The 23128-nt window shown below is 40.4% G+C and overlaps 1 protein-coding gene across 5 annotated transcripts in view; it reads left to right on the top strand.

Moving 5' to 3' along the window:
- The window catches only part of ptprt (protein tyrosine phosphatase receptor type T), a 168835-nt gene that overhangs the window by 52173 nt on the left and 93534 nt on the right, over positions 1–23128 (top strand). For all 5 annotated transcript variants that reach the window (XM_017036662.2, XM_017036661.2, XM_025059885.1 and 2 more), the window contains exons 7-8: positions 348–522; positions 7086–7379. In XM_017036662.2, the coding sequence (XP_016892151.1) occupies positions 348–522; positions 7086–7379 (469 nt within the window). The remainder of the gene's footprint in view (positions 1–347; positions 523–7085; positions 7380–23128) is intronic.

The following is a 23128-nucleotide window of genomic DNA, read 5'->3' as shown; positions in this document are numbered from 1 at the left end:
AACCACAATTTTTTTTTACAAATTTAGTAAATTTAGCAATTTAAACAAAATATTATCATGAATGTCATTCAGTTAAATAGTAAAACATAATATGGTATTTATCAGTTCTTTTAATACAAGCTTCTGAAGTTCAAGGGTTCCAGTCCTGGCAGCATTACTGCCACCTACTGGGCTGGTGTGTGAGCATCATTATTAGCAGTGTATATTAAATGCATTTATTTAAACATATTTCTGTCTACAATTAGTCCCTGATCAATTTAATTTAAAAGTTTCCATCTTGTTACTCTTGCTATGCTACATCTACCTGTCAAGCGGAAATGACTGATTGTTTTCTTCCCATCATGCAGCAGTGGAACGGTAAAGACACTGCACTGATGGTCACCAGGGTCGTGAACCACCGTCGTTTTTCTGCAACTGTCAGCGTTGGAGACACTTCACAGCGCAGCACCAGCCGATATCGCTGTGTCATCCGTTCAGATGGAGGTTCGGGGGTGTCCAATTATGCCGATCTGATTGTTAAAGGTAAATTTGGATGTTTTTTTCTATGATATAAAAACAGTTTTAAGTGTTTAATAAACAGTAATTGTTCATAATTTGAAAACGTGTTTGTGTGTGGGCGGGGAGTGGGGGAGGAAGGGGGTGCAAGTGTGAATCTTGGGAGTTTGGCAGTTGCTTGTTAGTGCTGTGCATTTGTGGGAATGCTGGGGATGGAATACTGAGCAGATGTGAGTAGTGACCAGAACTCACAATGAGGCCTATTTGAATCTCTGTCTCCATCCGTCCGCCTCTTCCTAGTGTTTCTGTCTCGTCCATAACTTAAAGGAACAAAAAGGAGTTCCATGTTTAATTTAGAAAATCAAGCAGAGGCTTTCTTCATAGCAGAGGCTCTAATTTCTTACTGTCAGGTTTTTGATAAGTGGACAGAAGATGAGCACCACCTTAAATCAGCAGAAACACGTGTTGAAGTTGGTGGACTTTTACCAACCGTGGAGCGCATGGACTGTGTGTTAGGCCGATCTGTTAATACTGCAAACCCACATAGGTCTATTTTAAATTTTACAGGAGTTACATGAGCACAACAGAGAAATGTCAGGCTGTGATGTAACTCAGAATCACTGCCAAGAGCTGCTAAAGAAAATGTTGAACATTCGACTTATTTATACATTTTAACCTGAACATATAGGTCAACTGTAAGAGGCCGTGTCTTGATAACAGATAATAGTCATCTACAGTACCTGGTGTATTTAAAATGTGGCCTTTTGTTTATGTCAACCTGATGACTGGAAATGCTAAGTAGGTCTGACCAGACTAAAAACCACACCTGACATTTTTAACAGTCATATATTACTGTTATAGTATTAGGAAAACAATGTTAAATAAGCAAATGCAATAATGAACAAATAAAAACAACAGGAACTTAGCATATAGAGTAGGTTATAACTGTTTTGTAGTAACTGCTACTGTTAGCTATTGCTTCATACTTCATACTCCGTTAGTTTGGCTGTTTTGCAATAAAATAACTTATAAAATGTGTTGTTTGAATCTAGAATATTTCTTTTTCCTCTCTTGATGTTTTGGCTGAGCACAAATTTCAAATTGCAGCAACCTAGTTTGTCCTTCCACACGGTAAAGACATTCAGAGCGGCGAGGACACGAGGCACTAGCTCTGGTCAGCCGCATTTAGCTCAAAGGCTAATGGCTCTGGAGCTTTGTTGCATTGATTGGTCAATTTATAGACTTCACTTATATTTACAAAATGATAAAAATAAACACATTCTCGGCGAACAGGATATAGGACCCATTTTTATCCTGCACCTTGAATAGAACTCTTAAATGTAGCCTTGTTATATATGTACTGAAAATAAACATAGGAAATAAAACAGTAAGGAAACACAGTTTCATAAACCCTCATTGTTTATCGGGACAACATTAAGCCCAGCTGTGAAGGATGTCAGAGCACTAAGGATGCTGGGTAATGCTGCTGTAAAGTCTTAGATAGAATTACAGCATCACAGCTCTCTGTTGCCAGACATAATTTGATTTCTTTGTCTCACACTCTGAGTCTTACATCACTAATATCCACTGCTGCCTCTTTCCTTCAATTGAGCTTTTAGTGATGATTAGGGGCAATTTTTTGTCTCCATCAGAAAACTTTTACCTTTACCTTTACTAAATCACAGTCAACTGTTAATGTGCTTGTCCTGGTCTAAATCACAGTCAACTGTTAATGTGCTTCGCTGTAGCTAAGGTTTGGTACCAGTCACAGATTATGTTAAAAGGTTGGAATAGTTTACTGTGTTAGCACTGAGCCAGTAGTGACGCACTAGATCTGACACTGTCACATTGTACTTGAGATATATGTTTTGTATTCTAAAGACTTGGTTTTTTATAGTTGACCTGATGTCCTGCAGGTCAATATACATAATGTCAATCTATAAAAAAATTCTCAAATGTCTATAAAAGACGAGGTAAAGATGAGATGTAACCGTCTGCTCCGTCAGCCAACTAGTTTCCGAGCTATATTTGTTTTAACCCTTTACGTGGGAAAAACTGAAGACTTTCTCAATACATTAATGTGAGAGGACAACGTAGCCTCAGAGTAATTCCTTTTTGGCTTCAGTAATTCTCTTTTCATGTTAAGAAATTTTTATTTCTAATCATAAAAAAAACATCCTCCTCTGGTGCTGGGGGCTTTTAACTGGGATCTTTTTATAAGTGAATAAAGATTTTCACTGTACCAGAGAAATGCGTTAAACGTGCAGACCTCTGGCCTGAACTATGTTTTCAATGAATATTTGTGGTGAATTATGCTCTTAATCCTATTTGCTATGAAAGGAGTCGGACTCTGGAGGGAGGGTGAAGTTGCCGTGTGTGGTCATGTGCACAGTTTTGATTAGACCGTAGTCGGGGGATTGAAATTGTCATTACCATCTGTTGGCGGAGCAGAGTGTGCGCGCTCCTGAGGAATGTGTCCAAACGTGTGTCTCTTACTCTGCTGAGTGTGTCTCTGGGAGTTTTTCTTTCGCTTCCTATTTGTGCATGCGTGTGTGTGAAAAGCTCAGGTGCTGGCAGCCAAGCGTGGCGGTGCCAGAGGAGCAGCCCATGCCAACACAGTGAACAGGAGAGAGTTGCAGTTTGACACACATGCGTCCGCCTTACCCCTCTTCCCCTTCCCTCCCCCGTTTTGTGCTGGGAGATGAGGGAGTTATTTTAGTTGTGTATGTGTTACTGTCCTTGCTCTGTACACTTGTTCTCCTGGGGGGGGGGGGCAAAGTAAAACTGGGGTTAATTAGTGTTCTGTTGAGTCAGGTGTGATCTCTGTTTCTCTGTGTGTGTGTGTCCCAAATTAGCCTCTGCTGGTCTTCTGACAGGACCCCACAGATGGTGTCTCTTCCTTGGTTGATTAAACAAATAAGTCAATAAATAAATAAGTAAACAAACCTGTCCTTTCACCACAGTTGGGAATGCAGTGTGGACATTGTGTGTGTGTTCATTTCTTAGTACTGTCCAACAGTGTTGTGTTGGTGTTGACACCATGGTAACGTTATGGAACCAAACTGTGGTTTCCATGAAAACCAGAAGACAAAAAACAAAACAAAAAAAATATTTAAAAATATAACACACACATATGAACTGTAACATATGTTCAGAACACGTGTTCAACCACACCACACATACTGTACTTCACAGCTCAAAACAACCACACGTATTGTTACGGAACTGTCCCTTAGCGACAGAAGTTATCCTCTGAAATATAATAACAATTATTTAAAAATGAATTTGACTATGATGTAGAAGGAAATGATCCTCACAAACCAGCTAGACAAGCTGTGTGTGTGTGTGTGTGTGTGTGTGTTTAAAGCAGGTAGGGAAACGCACCCGCATGACCAGTCTTCGTATGAGGTAATCAGGCTTGTAGCTGTCTACTAATATGTATATAAATATGTGATTCAATTTTTATGTGTGTGTGTGTGTGTGTGTGTGTGTGCCGTCTGCCAGACATAAAACTCAGCAGGGTGTAGCAGAGATCCAGGAGAGCCAGTGTCAGCCAGAGCCCTCTGGACATGATGTGTGTGTGTGTTAGTTTCTCAGTGAGTTCTCCAAGAATTCTGCTCCATCTCCCTAAGTCTCCCTGTGCAGCCATAAAGCTGATTGCCGTCCAAGAATAAGACCCAGTCGTGCAACTGCAGTGTACGAAGGCCTACACCACAGAGCACACGGGGTGTGTGCATGTGTATTTGCACGTGTGAATGCATGGCTGTGTGTGTCAGTGGCACCATTACCCAGGGGTCTAATCCCTGAAAAGGAGGTAAAAACAGGAAGGAACGTCTCAGGCCTGACTGACTGATCTGGGATCAGTTCAAACAGATTGAGCTGAGTTTCTGCAGGGACTTCAGTGTTATCAAGTTAACTTGCAGGAAGTTTGATGAAGAACAAATGAGGGGAGTGATGGATTAAGATTGAAATTTAAGACATGGAATTAAGACTAAGCAGCAGAGAAAAAGACCGTTCTTAGTCCTTGTGTGTTTTAAACTACAGGTTTGACCAGGTACCTGAGGGGTGTATAACAATGAGAGTCTGGAATCAAACCAACAACTGAATTCAAAGTTGAAATAAAAATCACAGTTTTTATTTGATGTTTATTCTGTAATGCAGCCAAGGGCAGGATTGGACGGTGCGGTGGACTGGATTTGGTCCCTTCATCTATTTCTGCCATATAATTATGGCACCATCTGTACGAGCGACTGCTATTTTCACTACTTAAAAGGATTTTCTTATGAGTTCATTAGAAATCAGATCCATATGAGTGGCAGTAAAGCTGGAGCCGACAGGTACAAACCCGTCGTCCGTCTCCATCCCTGCAGCCCAACCTCACTGGGTGTGTGTGTGTGTGTAGATAAGAGCCGCTAAACACTGTGAAGTCCTGGAAGACGTGTCCACTCTGTGTGTCCTGCTGTTAAACTGACAGTTTTTAGGCTGATTCTGCTTTATTTAACACTTTCACAGATTTTAGTGACACTAAGAAGATCAATGTTCCGTTTCATGTCCTTCTCTCGCTGCTGCGTTTCCATTTCCCCTCAAAGTCCACAGCTTTAATGGCCCAATTCTCGGGTTGAATTTTTGATCTGTCATCAGACAGTTAGAAGTTTACGCTCTTTCTCACTCTGTCCTTATTTAAAAAAAAAAAAAACTTTAGTCAAACTCAATTGATCCAAACAGAACTTTTGTGGCTCATAACACAAAAAATAAATAAATAAAAACAGAGAAACACATTAACCACACGGACGTCATGATCTGAGCTCAAGCCTAATGCTGTCGTTCCCAATTACAATGGACCAAAGTGGAACACAGTCACATAGGAGCAGTTTCTGTCAGATGTCAGATGAAAACCCCTGTCTGGACAAGTCCACAGACACACCCATATGCTCCTGTTGTTTGTTTACACTACATCTCCTGTGCAGAGAGAAGCCGTCCAGCAGGGGGACCCTTCCTGCAGACACCTGGAGATATAAACAATCCCATTGGCTTCACCAAGTGCAGAAAATGAGTCATGCTGCTGAATCACCTCATGACAACAACATCCGCACAAACAAACTATGCACTAGCAGCTGCACAGCATTGGTTTTTATGGCCAGCAACGTGTTAGCAAGGTTTACATCAGCAACTGTCCAAAGAAGTGTTGAAAAGAACTGTGATACAGATGAGCCACTGGCTGGGGCTCTGATGAACAAAGCCAACATGGAGAATGACTAATCTGATACTAGATATGTAGATATTAGGATATTTAGACTGAAATGGGATCATCGGGGGGGTCAACAGTACATCTAAAAGTAACCACTGGAAATGGAAATGGAAAACTGATTTCAAATATCAGAAGAGAGTTTATGTAAAATATGATCTTGGTTATTTAAATATAATAAAAAATAATGTAAAAAAATTAAATATAATAATAATAAAACTCCAATACTTTTATATACTACTTTATTTTCCAGCAAAACTTCAGAAAAATCTGTAATATGATGTAAGAAACATAGAGCACTGTCCCTACAGTCATTTTCAAAACAGCAAAAAAAAAGAAAAAATAAAGATATGGCTGCTGACCTCCTTGACAAAACAACCATCTGTGAAACATGTCACCAAACAGAAAATAATTCCACATCCTGCAGTTTCAGACGTCTGCTCCAATTAGTTGAATGGAGTTAACACCAAATGAGGCAAAAGAGAGAAAAGACATGAACTTTTATCAAAGAGGAGCTACAGTGACAAGGCTAGGACCATTGGTGGATATGGTTTTAAAGGGAAAATAGATTGAAGTCACTGCTAATATTTTCTTGTCTGACATGGTCATGTCCAGAGCCGGAGGTAAATATACCTGACGAGCCTCTAAGTCACATCATAAACTGACTCAAAATATACACTCCTTCATCCATCGTTCCCTGTCCATGGTGCTGATTCTCTGATGTTACAGTTACAGTTATGTGAGCTGTCCATGGTGCACAAACAGGGTTTGCTGCTGAATAGTGTTTTCACACAGTGATTCGTCAATAATGGTGTCAGTCACTGTTGGACTGTTGGACAGATTTATTAAAGGCTGAATTAGTCATTGTGTTAAAATTACAGACTTTAGAGGGAAAGGATAATAAATGGCTTCTGATAAAATATGAAGTGCTTTTATGCCTGGCCATCACTTTTTGAACAGCATGCTGTGGATGAGTCTTGACAAAGAAGCTGCCAGCAGCACGTCAAGAAACTGACGGGTTGGTGCTTCAGGTGGAGGCTTCATTCTGTTCACATGTACATCACAATGCAACCACTTAGCAGAATAGAATAAAGTCATCTATCTATCTATCTATGTATGTATCTATCTGTCTGTCTGTCTGTCTGTCTGTCTGTCTGTCTGTCTATCTGTCTGTCTGTCTGTCACAAAATTACATGTTTTTAATATTGCAGACAGAGAGGTGTACAGCACTGCAATGTTTTGGCGAATATATATATGAAAATTAAATAATGTAATTGTTTATTATCGTTGGTGTCTACATACTGAGGAAATCCATTTCCTAACCCACCGATCTATATTTCTACAGCTCCACCTACACCCATCGCTCCACCGGAGCTTCTGGCTGTGGGCGCCACCTATCTTTGGATTAAGCCCAACGCCAACAGCATCATCGGTGACGGGCCAATTATCCTGAAGGAAGTTGAATATCGGACCACTACTGGAAACTGGGCAGAAACCCACGTGGTCGACGCCCCCACCTACAAACTGTGGCATCTGGACCCAGATGTGGAGTACGAAATCAAGGTCCTGCTCTCCAGGCCTGGAGAGGGAGGAACTGGGCCTCCAGGACCGCCACTGGTCACCAGAACTAAATGTGCCGGTGAGTCAGTAGTCTTTTTCTGTTGGTTTATTTAGAGATTTCAAATTTTTTGATGATGTTTTTTTTACCTCATAAAAGAAGTGAAATTCAGTTAGAATTGAATCCATTATTCATTGTTTTGTGTTTCAGAGCTTGTGTCATTTGTGTGTGCATCAGATCATTAGATTACTGGTACATCACTTATAAAATCACAGATGTTAAATGAGTCTAAGGACCAGAAGACTGTGTTGGTGTAGAGGACGAGACGTTCAGGCTTTAGTCTGTGATGTCTTTTGTGATGTAAAGTGAGTCTCTCTCTCTCGCTCTCTGTTATTATTATCGCCAGTCATGGCGATAATGCGGTAAAGCTTCTCCCTTCATCTTTTTCAAACCATCTTCCCCTCCATATTCTGTATTGTCTGTCCTTTTATTTCCTTTACTGCTGCTCAGCTACATTTCCTCAACAACTTTCTGCAGGAGGAACAGAGGAACAAAAGCCTTTCTTTCAGACGTTTCCTTTTTCCCTCAGAGAAGTAGAAACAGAAGGAGTGAGACAAAAACAGCGAGCGCTTTAGAAAAAGGAAAAGTGCACAAAATGCATTAAATGCTGAGTTACTGGGGTGAGGATTTTGTTTTAACTTTTAATAATCTATTTGACTTGATTGGAAATAAATAATAAATCAGTCAACAATATATTAGTAACACTTTTTAAATTACATTTTAAAAACCAAACAAAGAATAAAGAATCTTACTTAAAAAATAAAAAAGCTTTTTTTTGTGAATTTTAAGGCAAAACAATTAGCGCATCTGTTAGTTATGATGCAAAACTATCAATAAAAACAGACGACAAAGGCGGGAAAATCAGATCTTTTTCAATCAGGACATGAGTTAAACTCTTATACAATAGAGAGTTAGAGAACACGGTCCTCAGAAACCCTCTCTCTCTCTTCCTCCATCATTTTCTCATTTTATTGGTTTTGTCCCATTGGATGCTGCCGCTGCAGCGAGGCGGCTGTCGCTCAAAATAGGATCCAGGCCATTTCACCCAAAACCCTGGTGGTGGCTCGGAGGAATTTAACAATGATTTTAGCCGTCTAGTGTGGCCCATTTGTGAGAGCAGCGTTAACACTAGATGGAGAAGGGGAGCTGAAATGAACCGTTCTGCCTGAGGCACCCTGAGAGAGTGCAGCTTTGATAATGATTGATACCCAAAGCCCCCATCCACACACACACACACAAACTGGTTTTTGTCTTTTTCAGCACATAGACTCCGGCCTTCAGTATGTATATGTCTTATCTTAATCACTGACTTAATTTTAATCTCCACTACTACAACTACAACTTTTCGTCCAAAAAAAAAACCAAAAAAAAAAAAAAAAAACCTGTACACTCAGCAGGGACATTTGTTCCTCTGGGACCTGCAAAATATCTTAACAAAAACAAAATGTCCCCACCACAACAATAATTTCACAGTGTCCCCACACATATAGCTTTCCCAGTAAAACACACACATAAACGTTCTCCACCCCAGGATTGATTTCAGCAGATGTTTTGTTATTTCCCACATCATTTCTCTTGAACTATTGCCAATGCTAGCGTTTATGCTAGGTTGCCTCCAAAGTGCATGTCGTACCATCAGAACAAACTTCCTGGACTCTCAACCTACAGGTGCTGTCTTTGGGCTTATTGTAACTGTCCATGGTGCTGATTCGATAATGTGAATTGTGTTGAGTTGAGAACTTTTTGTTAACTTGATGCACTATATAATCTGATTAAATTATAAATTGAGTTTGGTCGCATGTGCCCCCCCCCCCCCCCCCGTGGGGCAACACAAACATTTTTTTTGTGACGGGGCGGCTGTTTGCATTCAAGGTCGTTCTCTTGTGCACGTTCTCTTCATGTGCCTATTGCAATTTTCTCAAATGCCCACAGACTGGGCCACTCAGATGTTGTATCTGGTCTACATGTGGCTCCCGGGCTGCTATTTGAATCAGCAGGGTCTAAGCAGTCCTAAAGGACAGGTGGCGCTACTCAGATGTGCCTTATTAAGGCGGACCAGGCGTTTGTGTCTATATTTCTTGACTTATTCCTCATTTTCAAAATGCTGCTTTTTTGCTTCTTTGATCCTGACACTCCCTAATAAAAATGTTAATATACAGGACGGCGGCTCCATAAATATGAGCTTTTAAGGTTCACCATTACTACCTTGACACGCAGCTGCATTCTCGTCTCACCCTCTTCACTCCCTCCCTTCTTCCGTTCCCCTTTTTTCCCTCCTTCTCATAAATTCATACTTTTATGTGAGAGATGATAATGTAAGTGTTGGCTAATATGTTACCCTATAAAGATGGACTTTTAATTCACCTGCCGTCCATAAATCCAGCGTAGGTACACTTCCTGTCCCTGCAGCGTTTCATTTATTTCCCTCTCACTTTTTTACAGCAGACAGATGCTAATGTGTCTGTTGGCTAATGCGCCGCTCTCTTCAAAGACGTAATTCACCTAAGGAATATATACGGTGTTTCTTCTGCCTCCTCTCATCATTTCTCACCCTTTTCTAATAAAGTCTTTATGTGAAGGATGGTAACATAAGTATTGGTTAATAGGTTTCTCATAAAGATGGATTTTGAATTCAGCAGCTGAGTTTTCTTTGAAACCACTGCAGTCAGGCCACTGTTGCACTACTTCATTTGATTTTTAAGTTTATTTTGAATATGAAAATGAAAGAAAAAAAAGAGGAATACATTGATTATTGACAAACATAGAATGCATATTCGAAAAGGAGTAGGAAGAAGTAAAACTTACATACGTACTACTGCATTTAAGACTAACATTATCATTGACTCAGAGCTTCGTTTGGACAATGAAGTAAAAAAGTCAAAACACACTGTTGTCTGCAGTAAATATTAAGACTATTTTTTTTTTAATTATTTTTAAATAGTTTTATAGTTTTTATAGCCACCATGCATAGTGAACCCATGCGTGGTGGCTTGGAGGCCACACTGGTAGGAGCCTTGCATGCTCGGTGAAAGGTTGCTGGTTTGAGTCCCCATGAAATTTACCACAGTTCTTTCTAAATATTCTTTCTAAATATGTCTTACACACACACACACACACATATATATATATATATATATTAATATGGACTTTTCATGCGTACATCACTGGATCAATAACAGCAGCTAGAGGTCAGCGTTTCTCACCTGTTTTCATTTGTGACTAATCCAAATGATGGAATTATTCATATGGAAAATGTATATGAGTTGAGTTGGTGTATTTTAGTCATTACAGTTGATCTTCAGAGTCTTGATCATTCTCAGAACCTTCCAGAGAACCCTAATGGGTTTTTGCGTCAGACAAGGACGTCCAAGTTCACAAAGTCAATAAAACCTGTAATTCTTGCCAGGCTGGAGGTCAAAGGGTCGGATGCCTAAATCCCTCAGACCTCAAAGGGGGCTGATAAATGTTGACGCCACTTTAGTTGAGACGGAGTTGAACGCCAGGAGGTTGATGCTGGAATTAAAGGCTCAACTGATAAAGCAGGTGCAGCAGCCACAGTCAAAAATGTGCAACCTCGCCAAAATACACAACCCTGTGCTGCTGGTGTCGTTAACTCAGAGAGAAAAACACATTCAAGACTTTTTAACAAAGTCTTGAATGTGTTTCAAGACAACAACAAATGATTGACTAAAAGATATTTTCACACATATTATCTGTGTTGTATCATATATATATATATATATATACATTTTATCAAACAATTTTCTAATCTCTGAAGGTTCTGGTTAACATTAAGGAAAAGGTGACATTTTGATGCTGCTCTGTATCAATACTTTCTGACTGACTCTACCATCAGAATGTTGTTTAAATTCAGTAATATCACATTTTATTTAGTGTTATAAATATCAATTTTCAGGTTGCAGCTCCATATTCAACCCTAATCACTGTCTGGTCAATGCTGGGTTTACTGATTACCTCTCACATGAAGACCACGTTCCTGTTGTAAAGTTTATAACATTTGAATTTTATTCTTAAACAGTGTCCTTTACTAGGGTCACTGGAGGGCTGGAGCCATTTGTCAGTGGGTGGGGGCGGGGCTTAACCCCACAGAAACAACCATTCACACCTGTGATTCCACCAATAATGTCAACTAAGAGTGAACTATTGACCTAATCTGCAGGTTTTTGGTCTGTGGTTAGAAACGCCAAACGATGGACAGGGAATCGAACCACCTGATCTTCTGAACACTACCCACTTCATCCTTGTTTAATTTTAATATCCCTGGTTCCATCATTCATTCATCAAATTAAGGCATTTTCCAAGACTTGTTTTCATGGAATCACTATCTATAATATCAATATAGTATAAAACTGACGTTTCTCTATTATTTCACAATAAAAAGCAAGGACTTTCTGCAAAACATCTACTGCGAGGATTGCCAGTCTGTGGCTGTGACTCTGTTGAAGACGTACACACAGTGTCGTCTCACTGCGGCGCCAACACAGTCCCATCAAACCTCACATTAGGTCATGGTGGTCAATAACCTCATCATGCTGTCATTAGCCCTCCCTAATCTGTGGGCCTAAGACAACAACAGTGTGTGTGTGATGTTCAAAGGTGTCCTTGTTGAATTCAAAGATAAAAAGACACTNNNNGCCCTGCTGAAGGTAATGCAGTATTTCAGATGGTGTATGAAACCTGGCTCATATAAATCAAAGATTATAAATCAGGCCGGTCGATATGTTTGTCCAGAGAGAGAGAGAGAGAGAGATGAGACTGCAGCACTTTTATTATCCAAACACTCAGGGGCGTGTGTGTGTGTGTGTGTGTGCGTGTGTGTGAGAGGGAGAGAGAGAGAGAGAGAGGGAGAGAGGGGGAGAGAAGGAAAGAGGGACGGGTAAAATAACCAAGTGAGGGACAGTGAGCGAGATAACGTTACAGTGTCGAGCACTCGTATCATGAGGAAAATCTTGCAGAAGTTGCTTACTCGTAACTTGGGTAGCTTGTGTCTCCAGGCCCCACTGTATGGGTGTGTATGTGTGTGTGTGTTAAGACTGAAGGATCCATTCTTCATCAGGTCAGTCAGAGTGATGGGACAGTGAAACTCCAATCATCTCTGAATCACAACGACGACACACAAAAAAAAAAAAACCCAACCTGAAACCTTTCTCTGTCCAATAACTCCTGCCAGGATGCCGTTGAGCCTGGCACGTACCATGTAATGGCCTCTCTATATATATCCTATCATATACAGACAATAGGATCTTGTATGAAAACCTTAAATTACCTTTACTGTCAGACCTGAACCAACTACCAGACAAACTCCGTCACTTCCTGTTTTAAGATACGTCTGTTTTTTTTAGCTGCTGCACTTTTCACCACTTTGATTGATTTCCATTTTCCTTTCCATTTTGTTTTATTTTATTCTTCTGTCTGCTGTTTTATTGAAATATACAGCACTTTGTTTCAATTGTGATGTTTTCAAATATGCTTTATAAATAAATTGGATTCAACTGGATTGGAACCACAAGAGAGACATCACTTTAACATTTGGAATATGAAAGAAAAGTTCCTACAAACACCAGCAAATGCCAGAAGTTTTTCTTTTGCCTGAACTTTTGTTTAATCATGACTGTGAATCTAGTGGGATTTGAACCTCACACCTTCACACATTCCTGAACATTTTTATGAGGAATCACCTCAGACCATGGAAATAATTGTTATGTTAATTTATTGAAGTAATTTGCTTTTTTGTTTTTTTAAGATTTTAGTTTAAATATTCTTAATACTGGAATACTCTGAGTACTTAAATGCAGTGTTAATTCCAATAAATGTGTTTTGTTTATGTCAGAACTTTTAGAATAAAAATATGCAACTCACTCAATAAATTATAATATATAATTTTATTTTGTGCAAATCAATTTTGCACAGAAAATGATAGGATTAAAAAAATATGTATTTGTTTTACTAAAAAATATACATGGCAGAAATATCTGTAAATAGTGTGAAAAAGCAAATGTAAAAAAATCTATTTATACAAGTTTTCTATTATAAGGAGCTCGGTCCTACATGTTAAAGACAACTACATCATCAAGACATTAGAGAAATTTACCCAGAAACCAAAACAACACTTTAAATCTTCCTAGTAACAGGGCTCTATTCTGAGGGAGTGTCACGTCATTGAGAAGGAGGGAGCGGAAAGAGAGAGAGACAGAGAGAGAGAGAGACAGAGAGAGGGAGTGAAGTTTGACTGTCGGCGGGCTGAAGTGAGAACTGTTAAAAAGAACCTGAGAGACAGACATAAAACTATGATAAAACCCCCTCCCCCGCCCCCCCTCCCCCCACCTTACTCAGCATAAACAACCTGCACACGTTCAACTGAACAACTTCTGCCGTCCCACAAAAATAGACCAACAAAGTTTGTTTACCACCAGAAATAGTTCAAATGTGAACTTGTCCCTGAGAGACAGGGTGAGACGGGGGAGACGGGCTGTAACAGCCGCACAAACATTAACATGCAAACTCTCATTTCACTCTCACAGCAGTGTAGCAGTTGTAATCAACACCTACCAGGGCTGTGAGCAGACAGAATGAGTAACACCGGGGGTGCCAGTGTGTGTGTGTGTGTGTGTGTGTGAGAGAGAGAGAGAGAGAGAGAGGGAGAGGGAGAGATTTGAGATGTGTGGTGGTTGGAGTGCGAAAAGGATGTGAGGTGATGATTAACTGGCGGCTTAATCTCTCACTGCAACACTAACACTGGCTGAAACGACAGTGAGCACGAAAACAAACAGAGAACTCACGGACACGTGGGTTTATGGGACGGACACAAAGACTTCAGGGTCCTTCACTAAGACAACGCACCGTGTTCTTATGTGGTCCTTTAAAGACCTTGTTTCAACAAACAGTTCAGAGTAATAGGCATCACGCATCTCACACACACACACACACACACACGCATTCTTGTGGTTTGTAAGCTCTTCACATAAACCTAATACATTCCAAAGCCTTAACTTTGATTTATATTCTGTATGCCCAATCTTAATCCTTACTCTCACTCTAATCCAGTGGTTCTCAAAGTGGAGAGTGCAGTTCTTGCAGAGGCTGTGAGCAATGTATGTGACAATTGGACTTAGAGTGTTTTAAATGGACTTCAAAACATAGACAATTTTAGTGTGTGTGTGTGTGTGTGTGTGTGGGGGGGGGGGGTATGCATAGACACACCAAAAGGGGGCGTTGTTTGTCCTTCAAAGGCCCAGATGTCCCATCAGAGCATACTTGCTCGACTCAGTCAATATTCCATTCTCTCTTCTTAGCCTGAAGGTCGCTGTCCATGGTGCTGATTCTGAGAGCGTACCGGAAGAATGGCAGAGATGTCCATGTCCATGCAGTGACAGGGTTTCACTGATGTATGGTTTGGTCCTTAGACGGCACGTTAAACCAAATACCTCACTGAGTGTGGACCTGCAACATTTTTCATACAACAATATTTCTCAATAACATGTACCCATAAGTATTACTACATCAGGTACACACACACACACACACACACACACACAGTGACACAGTGTCTCGCTCACACGGCCAGTGAAGTGAGGCCCAAACACAGGAAATAGTTGCCCTTCATTAGATGAAAATGTTGGCCGTTCTGCCTGCTCATAGACATGCACGTGCTCGTGCACGCTCACGAGCACAACAAGCTGTAGGGGTGTCTGCCTGCAAAGCCATCAGGATCCAATTTCTCCTTCATTAGGTCCTCGTGTACAGCCGCCAGAAAACAAACCCCGTCGCTGTTGTCTACCAAACACACAAACATGTGCACACACACACACGTCTGCCCCGCCCCACATGAAGGCTAAATGACCGCGTCCTCCTGCAAACATCAATAAGAAGTGTGTAACAGCAAAAGACACAAAACCATAACTCCAAGTAACAAGAAGACACACACTAACAAACACACAAACACACACATCTTATCAAACTCCTCTACGTCTACCAACTTAAGGTTCACCACCTCTGCACATATTTCTACATGCAGTGTAAAAAAGCCTCTTCAATCAAACTCACGCTAAGAATTACTTTTTAATCTGATGCAGTTTGGCTAAAAAATATCTGTGAGTGTGTGTGTGTGTGTGTGTGTGTGTGTGTGTGTGTGTGTGAAACCCATTAAAGAGAACAGGTCTGGCTTTAATTGGTTTCGTTTGGTAATTGGCCTTCCGGGGCTTATTTGAGTAGTTTCCAGGGCAACAAGCTTGTTTTTCCATATCCAGGCACAGTTGGAGAGTAAAGGAGAGGCAACAGGAGAGAGAGAGGGAGAAGGAGGTGGAGATGAGAGGTCAGAGATGAGTGGCAGAAAAAGGGTGGAGTGAGGACTGGGTGATATAAGAGTTAAACAAGACGTAATTGTAAATCAGAGGCAGAGAGACGGAACAGATGAGCGCAGGAGGAGGGGAGGAGGTGAAACACGGAGAAGGACTGAGGGGAGGGGAGGAAGAAGACGGGAGTTGGATTAGAGTGATAAAGAGAGGACAAGTGAAGAATGAGGAAGAAGACGGGAGTGATAAAGAGAGGACAAGTGAAGAACGGAGAGGAAACAGAGAGGAGAGGAGGGATATAAGACAGCAGGGATTCATTTACGAGCTGAAAATGCAGCGTAAGAGAGAGACACACACTGGCAGCACTTTTGTTTTTACTCCGACTCCTCTTTACTCTATCTGCTGTAAGCAGTGGAGGTGAACAGAATGGATTTCAGCTGATAGCTGCATTTTCAGAGACATGGAGCCAACAGCCCGGCACGTTGAAGTGATGAAAAGTGGGCCAATTTTCACCAGCACGCTCGGTGTGAACATTTGCCTGAGAGTGTGTGTCTGTGTGACATCACCAGGTGGCAGACAAAGTGAAGCATCATTGCAAGATATTTTAGAGATTTCTTTTTTTGTTTTGTCTCTAAAAGCTTTTAACAAGCAGCCGAGCGTGTGGCACAGAGTAGCTTTGGAGAAAGGATGGAAACTTTAAAAAGTCAAAGGCGGCAGAAACTCAGTGTTTGTGATGTCACAGGACACAATAAACTTCTACAGCGTAGTGATTCTACACTGTAAAAAAATCTATTTATACATGATAGATGACAACAAGTTCTCATCTAAAACCAGAGTCAAAAAAATGACCTTGAGATTCTTTTTTAATGCTCAGCTAAAAGACTAATGAGATTAACAATCACTTTCATTTCCATCAGACATTTGTTGGTCTATTTCTATGATTTAATTGAAGTCAAATGTTCTCTGTCTATGTTGACAGAGAAGGACAAATATTAACCCTGAATGATATCCACAAAAGTCACAGGTCCAAGGCCTTTGATGTGGTAAAAAAATAGAATGTCTGTTTATAGAATTTATGGATTGACATTGAACAACTCATCCAGGTGGAACATCCTGATTAACCTTTTATTACCAATGGGAACCTCCAGGCTCTGCACAGCTATTTTTGAATGCCAGTAGATCTGTCTCCCGATGAGACCAAGTAAAAACATCGTTTTACATATAAAAGTAAGGAAAGTGAAAAATAAAAGTCAAAGCAGGTTTGGCAGCAAAGGCAAATCAATTTCTTGTTTTTGGGCACTAAGAAAAAAGCACCAGTTTGATATTTTTGTTTATTAACTTTTCCTGGTGTCTGTACAGTATTTTAATTAAAGTTCAGTTTAGACTTATATTATGAATATTAGTCAGGCTAAACCAGGTTTTTCACCCTCATTCTGGAATTCTTATTTTTCTCCTTCTGCTTTTTTTTTTTTTGAAATTTTTTTGATTGGCCCAAAAATTAACGCTGTTGCAGAAGCAGTTGGCATTTAATGAAAACACCAAAAAAACAAGGGTACTTTTCAAAACCTGTCCCCACAAATACCTACTGCACACCACTATACACACACGAGCACAAATGTTCTTATAAGATCCCTCTTGATCTCCATTAACCAACCATGTTTTTCCTCAAATCAAAGATGCGCTGAAGTTTGTGTATCCGTGTGTGACTCAGGGCCTGGGGGCTGTAAAGTCGGAGGGGGTATTTGTGATGGGTGTGTAAACAGAAATTCACTGCCTGTGGATTTCTGACCATTTCTCTCTCTCTGATAACACAGAAACTAAAACTTCAACACAAACTCGACTCTTTCTGCCAAGTGTTATTCCTCAACAAGTGTGTGGTTGAAGCTGTAGAAGCTGCGGCTGCATGTGAACCAATCCCAGCAGCTGGGCGTCAAATCTCAGAAATATTGGTTCAATGATTGATGTCGCTCTAATATTAAGTGTCTGTGGAAATTGATCGTTCTCCAGTTTACACACACTACCGATGTCCTCCGACTGAGACACCGCTGCAGATTCTTCCTCCATGGACTTTGAATTGCATTAATAGAAAAATGAAAAGATTAAACTGCAAATATCTGTTCACTGCTTGGATGGCAGGGTTGCCAGGTCAGCTAATTGCAAGCGACTTTGGGTTTTAAATCTGCTTTAAAATAATATACACACACACACTTTTTCATATACCCCTGAGCTGGCTGGTAATCAACACAACATTTGTTTATTACCTCACAGCATACTGATGTGATCTGGTCAACATCAGCTGATTGGTCCCTGCTTTACTGACTGTCAAATGAATTACTGTTGGCACACAAACCTAACTCCTCTCTCTCTCTCTCTCATTTACTCAATGTCTGTCACTGGATGTTCACCTCTCATGCCTGTCTGTGTGTAGCCTGAACAATCTGTGTGTATTTGAATCAGTGAGTAAGTGTGTGCGTCCCTCCACTGGTGTGTGTGCGTCAGGCTCATTAACAGTAGCTGGCAGATTTCAGTGCTATAACCTCTCTGTTCTGCGGCCTGTTCCACACTGCCAGTAAAAGACGGTCAGGTGGGAGGGCAGGAGGGGAACATGCAAATGAGGCTGAGATTATGAAGAAAACAGGAACAGGAAAAACGAGGCGTAAATAGAAGAGATGGAGAAAAGTCAGAAAATGTCACAAAAAGAAAATGATCTTAAAATACAAAGACGCCAACTGTATCCACCTACAGTTATGTTACTATTCTACCATTGGTTTTGTACTCACGATCACCCATAATGTTACTATTCTACCATTGGTTTTGTAGCTGTTTTAGCCAAGTTACTAATTATATTTAATAATATATCTCTTTAGGGTGTAATGTATGTCGAATAAGTTCACCGTCGTTCTACTTGTTGTTCTTGCAGTTGTGTTTTTGTGTCTGCGTGCTGTAGCCTCATCATTATTACATTACATAAGACTAGAGATGTGACTAAATAAATAAACCTGCTGTGGTGTAGAATACGGGAGTTTTGTTTTTTCGTTCTTTTTATGTTGTGATCAGAATGGATTAGCAGAGCATCACACGCTGTACTGAGCCTCCGGCTAAAGTTAATGTTTAGTTCAAAGCTGGAACAGAACCAAATGTACCATACCCCCGTTCACGACTCAAGAAGCTGATAAATTAGTTAAAAAAATAAGATGGAGATTAAAAAGGGTCAAAGAAATACAGGTAAATTAAACAGATAAAAGAGCTCTTCAGTTTTTTGGTAGTGAGCACATCATTTTGGCCACTGTGCAGTGAAGTCTCGTCCAGTACAGATCAGTAAAAGAAGTAAATATTTTATGATTACCATCTGCCTTGTCATCTTCAGAAACCATCCCCCCTCCCCCCCCCATGAATACTTAGTCACCCAGAGTCATTGAAATCCCAGACTAATTCAGATCTGAATGGGTCGATGTTCATTAGTGTCTGTTAGAACTGCTAATGTTTTTATTTTCTCAATCTTTCTTGATCAGAAACAATTTCAATAAAAGGCCCTTCGTTGTCAGAATGAAAAAAAGAGAAATGGTCAATATTCACCCATTAAGACTGTGCACCAGGCCACACACACACACACACACAAACACATCAGTCATCTTGAATGTAAACCTCTTATTTTGTCCATGCAGATGCAAACAAAAAAGTGTGTTATTCAACAAACACAAATGAAAAACCTGATCCAAGGACAGTATTGGGACATACTGTGAATAAACGATTTTAATCACAGTAAAAATAAAGCCTTTCATCTAAACTACTCAGTTTGCAAACAAATTATTGAAAATTATCTTTTTCACTTGCCAGTTTCCATTTCCGTTCTTGTATTCTCCTCTCTAAGTTTGAGACACTTTCGTTTGTTTCTTTCACTCTCGTTTGTTTCTGACAGACAGCTCCATTCTCTATCCCATAATCCACTTAATTCCTTCAGCGAATTCTTCCTAAGCCCTATTCTCTGTAATCCTGTCCATTCCAAGCACTGGAGATGAAAATCTCAGCATCTTCACTTCAGAGAAACTCTCGTTTGTTTCTGACAGACAGCTTCTCTGCCAACTCCAAATCACTTCCATGGTTTTTACCACGATACCTCCAAACCTCTGAATCTGAGAAAGGCCTCACAAACATCTTGTAAACCTTGTTTTTTTTAAGCTGCAAACACCTTCAATAATTCTACTTCTGCGCCTTTTCATTTGCCGCACGTCTCGTTTGTGTTTTGTCCAAACCTCCTTCTTTACCTCATCTGTCAACTTTCATCATTTGTAAAGCAGAAATAAAATAAAATAGAATCCTTGATGAAACCCGACTCCTGTTTCACACCTGTCTATACGACTTTGCTCCTGACCACTATCTCAACGAACATCCTGCACCGCCCTCATATACCTCTGAGCCACTCCTGACTTTAACACTCGACAAAGTTGTTGTCACATCATCTCTATTTTAACTTTAATTTCTTTTTTTTAAACTATAATTTCATATTGACATCCATCCATTCTCTAAGTTGTTAGTGACCAAATAGTTTCATTCAAATGGCTGATATTATGCTTTGTTACAGTTTTAAATCAATTTACTAAGAACCCAACTTAAATATATAATATACTGTAAACTAATATCTAAACTCTGTGGGTTTCGTGACTCATTTTTTATTTCAGGAAAAGTGTGTGATAAATTATCCAAATGTTAAACTTATTTCCTCCCAGGACTTAGAGGTCATGCTCACAGACATATATATTCTCTCTTTGCCCCCTCAGGTCATTGTGCACCCCAGGGTTGTGTTCCTGGAATCATTTTAATTCAAACACTCATATACATTTAATGATGTGGCCATCCAGTACCTGTCTGTGTCGGCGATCCTTCTGAGCAGACAGTGTTTGTGGAGGTGAAATAACCGGATTGCTAATCACAGCTGGGTCAGGCCATGAGCTGTCTAATATTTTACTGGACAAATGAGGCAGTGGGAGGCGCAGGGGAGGGGAGGGGGGGCAGATTAGTCTCAGCTCTGGTAGGGACTGTTACAGCATAACATGCAGCAGAGTAACAAGAACAGCTGTAATTGGAAGACAGGGCTGGTAATCTGTTACAGTTTTCCATTGTTAAAGTATGAACATATATTTATGTCATTAGTATGACCTTTGGTGGTCATTATAAACCAGGTCCCTCCTACCTGACTCTCCTCATTAAGCCCTAACCCTAAACTGTAAATTGTGAAGATTTAATGCTAAACTGTTGAACTGGATGAAATCCAGTTCCCATACATATTTCCATCAACATGTGCAAAAAATCTGTCCCATCTGAGAACCAATCAGTGAAGAACATCCGTCACGTGTCCTGACAGCTGGTTTGGGTACTCAGTCTGAGTGACATTATTAGTAACTAGCATTGGTCTTGCTGCGGTTCTTCTCTCCTCTCTTTACCAAATGGTATTTTATATCTGCTGATGAATATATTCAGGGGTCTCTCCATCTCCACCCTTCTCTTCTTCCTGGTCACAGGGTTTACGTCCATCATCCTCAACCAATTACTGACTAGTAACAGATGCTAAACCTGAGGCTTCACCATCAACTGGCTCATTATATATCTGCTTTAAATATGGCCTCAGCCCCCAACTCCCCCACAGCTCCACTCCGTCCGTCTCTTGTTCTCTGTCACTGCCTCCCTGCTTCATCTTCATCAGCCTTGGTTTTGCCCTTTCAGTTTTTGAACTTTAAACATTCCTTTTCTTGGGTTTCTTCCTCCATCCAAAGTCTTGTTTTTTTCCCGTATTCTCTCCTGCAAATGAGTCTCATCCTCTCACCCATCCTTCACCTACTTCTATTTCTCCCTCTCTAGTCAAAACATACCCTAAATTGCTTCATCTCAGTTGTGCCTTTGGTGCCAGTGGGCAGTGAGCAGCTCTGTCATTAATAAGGAAGGATTAAACAGATTTTCTCTCTGTGCTATTTTAGATGATATTATTGGCTCTAAACTTTTTTTTTCTCCTGGTTGAATTTCTTTTTATGGGTCTGTTAAAACAACACTGATCTTCATTTGTTTTTAATGGTCACACTTTCACAGTGTTTTACTTACTGCTTAATAAAGTTATGGCAGATATGATTGAACATCATGCACCAGAATAGCAACAGAAAATATTTAAATATTGACAATGATGATGTCAACTGTTAAGGCAACCCAGATATGACTTCAGAGGGGCTCAATCTGCAGTCAGGTGGGTGATTACACGGCGATAAAACAAGTGATCCTGGAACTATAGCTTCGATCTGGCCTTGTGTTTAAACAAAGACGTATGAACGCAGCAGACCGAGAGGCGATACGGTCAGCCACGCCTAGCTGTTACCGTTCAACCCAGTAACCCTGCTCAACCCCACACAATCACAACAATGGCGGAGACCATGCTACATTTGACTGGAGAAGCTAATTCGGCTAATCCATTTTCCAGTTTGCAAGCTTTATATGTATTCTCTGTGGATTCTTTGACTTCGACTACAAATTCTTCCAGTGTTAGTACTGTATGTTAGAGCGTGGTTGAAACAGCGCCACATACAGGCTTGGCAAGTGCTCTACAGGGACTGCAGTAGCATTCAGTGGCTCTGTTTTAACATTGAATTTCTTGTGATGGATCTGTGTAAACACTCCGTATCTGGAGGCTCTGTAGTCATGTGATATCACAGACCTGTAAACACGGCTTAAGAATCCTGGAGACACTGAAATTGGCAAGTGACTGAAAAAAAAAGCACACTCTCCGTGGCCTCATGGCATTTGAGCTAGGATACATCTAGAAGTGTTAGCAGTTTAGCAACGTTTCCCTCCCACGGCAATGTCTGTTAATGCATTCATACGACACCACCTGTCCATCACCTGCCAAACTCTGTAGCAACTTAACGTAGAACTGAACATTCCTACTGTATCCATTTAACCCTGGTGATGCAAAGTTGCCTCAGCTACAGCTGCTTTTTTTTTCTAACCCAAAGTCAAGTTTAGTGCGTTGTTAACTTTTGGAAGTTGGTTGTCTTGCTGAGAGACATAATTAGAATTTATGAAAAAAATGTAACCTGCTGCTCATTGACTTAATCTAATTTGTTTCAGTCTGGTGTCTGTGGGGGGGCCTACTCAGCTGACAGTGTTTGTGCGCCTGTTTGATCTGAAAGGTCTGTGTATAATTTTGGTAAAAATGATCGTTGTCATTTGTTAAATCACGTTGGTGTGTAGTTGAGCTGTTCAGACACAGAGTCATTTGAATTGTATATTTGATGACTTCCTTCAAACTGTTACGAGGAGACTGTTGAGGAGATTTATTTGTAAATTGCTCTGATTTCATGTATTTAGTCGAATTGCAGTCTGGTTCAAATCCTCAAGATTTAGTTTTCTCTCAGTTTCATATTGTTAGTGCAAAGAAGAGAAAAGTAAAAAAAGTTCAACTTGTGCAACACTGCT

This window comes from Cynoglossus semilaevis, chromosome 11 (genome assembly GCF_000523025.1).
Source record: "Cynoglossus semilaevis isolate Cse_v1.0 chromosome 11, Cse_v1.0, whole genome shotgun sequence".
Taxonomy (NCBI): domain Eukaryota; kingdom Metazoa; phylum Chordata; class Actinopteri; order Pleuronectiformes; family Cynoglossidae; genus Cynoglossus; species Cynoglossus semilaevis.
Note: the sequence above shows the minus strand (reverse complement) of the source record. Positions and strands in the feature narration are given on the sequence as shown.